Below are 6000 nucleotides of genomic sequence, written 5' to 3'. Positions count from 1 at the left end.
CTTAAGTATATCTTAAGTGGTGTGATAATCTCTATTTCCAAGACATCTAAGTGAGGCCAAGGGAACTCCTATGTCAGAACCCATCCTCATGGTAAAGAGTGGGGTACACCAGTTTGAAGGACAAAAAGTCAGTGCTTAAGTGGAATGGTGAATTCTTAGAACATTTAATGATTATCACTCAGATTATTTTCTGGCCTACTACACAGACTCCATGCCTAAATCTTATAGAATTTTCTGTGAATAAAAATGGAAAGGGCTATTTCATTAAAAACCCAAAGAGATACAGAGAACTAGCTCATATAGTATGACAAAAAGATAAGGGAGAAGAATCCTCTTCTCTTCAGAAAAGTGCTCCAGAAAATTCAATGCACCTTTGATACAGGCTGGTAAAGCCTACTATATAGGACAGGGGCAGGAGACAGAACCTTTAGTGCAAACACTGGAGTTCGGTGAACTAGGCATTGGGCATGTTAGGAGCTTCACATGGAGATAATTACATCAGGGCCAGGTACAGGATGAGAAAAATGGACATGACTCATGGTGGCAGAGAGATGGGTGAGTATGCAGGAAACACTTTCAAGTCTACTCCTCAAATAATTGGGAAGAACTTTAAAGGAAGGCTCATAAATCAATGGATTAGGCAGTCAGACTCAGTATGTGTCAGATATTATAACCCAGTTTGACTACCAAGGTGATAATAGCCTGAAAAATATGAATTATACTCCCACACATTTTTCTTAAGCCTTTGAAGTTTGTTATTACTTAACTATTGAACACATAGCAAGTATTAAGAGAACATTCTGAAGTATTTCATTTTTATTATTGTTTTGTTTTGAAATAATTACAGATTCACAGTAAGCTTAAAAAGTAGTACAAAGAGGTCCTGCCTACTCTTCTTCACCAGTTTCTCCCAAAGGTAACATCTGAATAACTAACAAAACCAGGAAACTGACATTGGTACAATTCACAAATCTTATTCAGATTTTGCCTGTTTTGTATGCACTTGTGTCTGTCTGAAGTTCTATGCAATTTTATCATATATACATTTGTATAGCCAGTCCCATAATCAAGATACAGAATTGCTCCATCATGACAAACATTTCCCTTGCTACTCCATTAGAGTCACAACCACCCCTTTCTCTCTCCCTATGCTCCTACCCTGTTCCTAACCCCTGGCAACCACTAATCTGTTTTCCATTTCTACAGTTTTGTAATTTTAAGAATGTTACTTAGTGGAATCATAAGGTATATAACCTCTCAGTATAATTTCAGATATTTCTATTTTAGGGAATATGTTAATGATTATGATTTTGTATTCGTCATAGGATAAAATATTAAAATGTCCACCTCCCAGATTTACCTAATGGCTGGTCTTACTTCTCACCTATACTGGCATCTCTGTTATATTTTTATAACTTAAAAAGTCTTACCATAAACACAAATAGAGTAATTTTGGTTAAGTGTTTACTACTACTGCATATAGTGGAATACCTTGTTCAGAGGTTACATTTTGCCCAGACATGATTCTGTATGTGTGTTTGTGGGGGGAGGTCTCTTACCAGATGAAGGTGTTTCAAGGAATTTCTTAAACAAATTAGAAAAAAAATACAAGAAAGTAAAATGTTACAAAATAAACTAAATTATTGTAATTGTCTTACTTTCAAAAGTATAAAGCAATTAACAAATAGAGAATATGTTGCCCTCACCATCAAAAATCCAGTAAACAGAACATAAAGCAGTCAAGTCACGTCACCTGGGTGATCTGATCATTCCAGAAACTGAGAAACATTTGCTGAGATTACAGAAAACCTTGGTTTTCCTGCACTTTAGGGACTATGGTAGTAGTAAGGATTGTGAAAATGGTCCTGGAAGACTAAAATTCTATTCTATCTACTATTTCTGAATTGGAGGGACTCACAAACCTCTGGAGCTAAATCCATAAGTCTTTTGGACTTATGACCAAGAGGCAGGGAAAAGGAAAGGTTTCACCTTGTTTTCTGCCGTGAGTTGTTTTCTTTCATCTCAGGCTTCTATTATAAAACTGGATGTTAGGTGTTTAGGAAATGTCATTTGGTTTTGATCATTTTATTCAGGTACACTGTCTCTACATTGGATACTCTTCAAAGAAAGTGTTAGTAATGTGAGTTAGGACAGTGAGTTTCAGGCATGATTTTTTAATATTGAAAATTGTTATCTTACTACACTGATGGACAGTGATTACAAGGAGGTATAGGGGGGACTCAATAATAAGGGTGAATGTAATAACCACATTGTTTTTCTTGTGAAGTCTTCATAAGAGTGTATATCAGATACCTTAATTTAAAAAAAACAAAAACAAAAAAAATTGTTAGCTATCTTAAGGTCTGGTACTAGGAGAAAGACAACTCTTTTGTTTTTAAAATCCGAAAACTAAATTGGTACAGCCTTTTTGGAATCATAGTGGCAATATTTTATCAAATCTGAAAATACTTACACCTTTTGTTCTGCAATTATACTTCTAGGAATCTGTTCCTCAGATATAATATTTGTGCAAAGATATTCAATATATGCATGATGTTCTTAACAATATCGCTAGTTATTTTGAATGATTAGAAACACTTTAAATCTCCACTATTTTGGAAAAGGTTAAATTATGTACATGAAATTGTGAAATGCTATGCAGAATTCAAAAGAATTGAGTAGATGAAAAGTAGTCATGAAAAAAAAATCTCCATGATTTTTAAGTAACAAAAAGCCAATAAAAATAGTGTTTAGAATTATTATAGATGCAAACATAATTATTTTTTATTGAAGTATCAACATACTATCTTATGTTGGTTTCAAATGTACAACACAGTAGTTCAAAAATTACCCATATTATCAAATCCTTACCCCTTCTACTGTAGTTGCTATCTATTAACATAGAAGATGTTACAGAACCATTGACTATGTTCTCCATGCTGTACTACTATCCCCCCTGCCACCCCATGTATTATTACACTGGTTATCGTGGGCTGGGGTGCTTTCTGAAGAAAATAATTACAACCCTTTAATGCTTAATATTGTTTGAATTTTCCAAAATAAGCATGGACATTTATATTACTTGTGTACTAAAAAAATTAATAAATAAGGAAATTTAAAGAAAAGAATATATTCCCCAAACAATAGCAGCCAAGACTCTATCAGCTACTTAAACAACTGGTATTTTTAATATCCATGCGGTGCTTAGGTTCACAATGTTTATAACTGCAACTTAATATTTGTGTTTAACATACAAAATATATTTGACCTTTTCGAGAGATTGAGGTTAAATGCAGAAGTTTAAAAATGGCCTCCCGCAGTAAGACACCTGAGCTATTTGAAAACTGCTTTTTGCCAATAAATATATAATAAATAAACTGACCAAGGAATCCATTCAACTGTAATGGCCAGAACCTGATTTTATTGGGTATTCCTGAAGAGCTTGGCACATAGTAAACAATAAATATTGACCGAATGGTGAATGAATCTACAATTTAAATCTCTTGAGGAGCACCGACTTATTTAAAAGCAGGTTATTAGCAAGGATAGATGACTGAGCTTCTTGTTAGTTGCTTTTCAAATGAGAAGGCAGAGGGGGAGCAGCCCACTCTTTCTACACAGGAGGTTAATTTGTTCGAGGACAGCGTTTAGTGGCTCACGTTTTGATGACCTGCGAATTTAAAAATCGATTTTGGAACTACACAAACTATAAAAGGGAAAAAAGCAAGCGAGGTGCCACTAGTTTTATATATCTGATTTTGCTCAGACTAGAGAAAAAGGGCGCTTAGTGGCTGTGAAATTGTGGGCACATCCTTCTACTAGGGTTTTAATTTCTGAAACACGGTCATCATCACTCCCTCACAGATTTTGTTGTTTTTTTTAACATGGAGGAATGTGGAAACTTTTATAAAATGCTAGCTGGCAATATATATATAGTGGCCATTCCAAATCATGCAATGAATGTTTCATATACATTCAATCCCGACTGTTGGGTTGAAAAGCAGAGACTAAAATTGTACAAAAATCCAAATGTTCTCAAATTCGGTGCAGCCTCTTTCATCTCATTCATTTTAATTTCAACCACACCTATCGGGCCCGTGTGGGCCCAGAGGTCCGCTCCCAGCAGCGGCTGGGCCGGCACTGGCGGAGTTCGCCCGGGCCTGGGTCCGGACCGCAGGCTCCCCTAAAGAAGATGACAGCCTGCGCCTGCTTCTGTAGTGCTTGGCACCGAGCCTCCGACAGCCTCGTCCACCCGCGGCAATTCTGCCGCGGTTCCGGGGTCCTCGCGGGACGCTCCTACCTATTCTCGGGAGTTGGGTCCTCGACGCTTTTCCCGTCGGTAGAGGGAGATATCCAAGGCAGACGGCGCTGGGCAGAGAAGCCGGAAGGCTGGCGGAGGCGCGGGAGGGCGCGGCGAAGCGGACAGCTCAAGGCGCGCGCTCCCGTGAACGCGGGAGGGAGGCGGGGGCGGAGCGCGCGCGGCAGCCAGGAGGGGCCGGGAGGCGGAGTCTTAGGGTGACTGCAGGAAGAGGGCGCCCTGGAGCCGAGCAGGCGCCGGATGAGGGCGGGACCACGGTGGAAGGGGCGGGGGGAAGGCCTTGACGCTAAGGGGTGGGGTGAAGCGAAGCGGGGACGCGCTTGCGGGGTGGGGAAGGCGGGGGCGCGGCGGTGGCGGGAGCGTCCACGGTCTCCGCCCCTGTTTCCCACTCTCCTTTCACCTCCCACCGGCCGGGACTCCGGAGAGACGCCGTGTGCCAGTTCCCGGAGCCGCCCTGCAGCCGCCGCCTCCTCCCTCCGCTTGTGGTGAGCCCGTCAGTCTCCGCACTGTGCGCTCCTCCGTCTGGGCCATGGATGGGTAAGTACTCGGCGGCGCGGCGGCCGAGCCGGGCGGCGCTTGCCCGGCTTCCTTTCGGTTCTCGGCCGGACGTGCCGAGGCCGGGGAGCCGGGCGCCGCGCAGGCGGCCGGGGGACTGGACGGGCTGAGCCCGACGACGGGGCTTCCGGGTGCGGAAGCTCTCCTGTCCCCGCGGGGCGACCCTGTAATGTCCACCCCTTCACACCCTCACACCCGGAAGCGCTGGAAAGCCGGGTACAGCCGCCGGGCGCGGGGTCCGCCCTCCGCGCGGAGAGTCCGGGGAGCCCGGCCCTGCCTCCCGACAGACACTTCCTCTCAGAAAATGGTGCGCGGCGCTGGGGGAGGCGGAGGCGGCGCTCGGGGCGGGCGTCCCCCCTCTTGGGGAGTTGCTGTTTACCGGTGAGGTGGGGCGATCGCTGGAGCTTGCGGGGAGCCAGGTGGCCGCGGGGTGGCGGCGACGGCGAGTGCACGCGTCGGTGCTCGTCTGGGCGGTGACCTGGTCCCGCAGCCAGGGCTCCACCGGAGTCTGGGCAGGCTGGGGGACCGGCCGAGGTCTCCAGATCCGCGGTATCCGTCTGCCAGGCATCTGGGCTTGATGACCGTGAACAGCCCCCACCCCCACCCCGAAACTTCGTGAATTCCCTGCCATGTGTGTAAAATACTGTGTAAGTGCAATTTTCGGGAGCTTTCAAACGCTCTAAAAGTAAATAAGGTCCGTGGCCAAAATAAAAAGATTTAGAATTCTTGGTATAAATCTTTCGCGGGGGACCCAAGGATAGGAGGTGGGACCTGACATATTTTAATGATAAAGGAAGCACCTAGATTAAGATCTTCGTGGATGAATCGAAGTTCGTAGAATGTGTATATCTACGTAGTGTATGTGTACGTAGAATGTGTATAAGATTTAAAAAAAAACCCAGCTCTATTAGAGACTACAAATCCACTTATTTATTCCCAGTATGCGTTTGACGTTTTCTTTGGCTTTTTACTTCTTTTGATGACAAGATTTCGGTACACCTCTAGGTTGTAGAATATATATGGAACTTGCTTGAATAGTAAAAACCCTGTACATATTGCCATATAGTTGATGATTGTTGCGCTGTGTAAAGACGATGGAATATTCCAACAATTTTTGCCTTCATTAG

General features: G+C 43.5%; 1 protein-coding gene across 5 annotated transcripts in view; it reads left to right on the top strand.

Moving 5' to 3' along the window:
• The first annotated feature begins 4614 nt into the window (after positions 1-4614).
• The window catches only part of PTBP3 (polypyrimidine tract binding protein 3), an 87105-nt gene continuing 85719 nt past the window's right edge, over positions 4615-6000 (top strand). For 4 of the 5 annotated variants that reach the window (XM_036915650.2, XM_036915648.2, XM_036915647.2 and 1 more), the window contains exon 1: positions 4617-4855. Coding sequence is in view for 2 of the 5 variants with exons in the window: in XM_036915647.2 (XP_036771542.2) it covers positions 4848-4855 (8 nt within the window). In the remaining 3 variants the exon portion in view is untranslated. Of the gene's footprint in view, positions 4856-6000 lie in introns of all 5 variants that reach the window. The other variant, XM_036915652.2, reaches the window with a different exon arrangement.

Source organism: Manis pentadactyla, chromosome 3, assembly GCF_030020395.1.
Source record: "Manis pentadactyla isolate mManPen7 chromosome 3, mManPen7.hap1, whole genome shotgun sequence".
In the NCBI taxonomy this organism is placed as follows: domain Eukaryota; kingdom Metazoa; phylum Chordata; class Mammalia; order Pholidota; family Manidae; genus Manis; species Manis pentadactyla.
The sequence above is the reverse complement of the archived record's forward strand: the minus strand, read 5'-3'. Positions and strand labels throughout refer to the sequence as shown.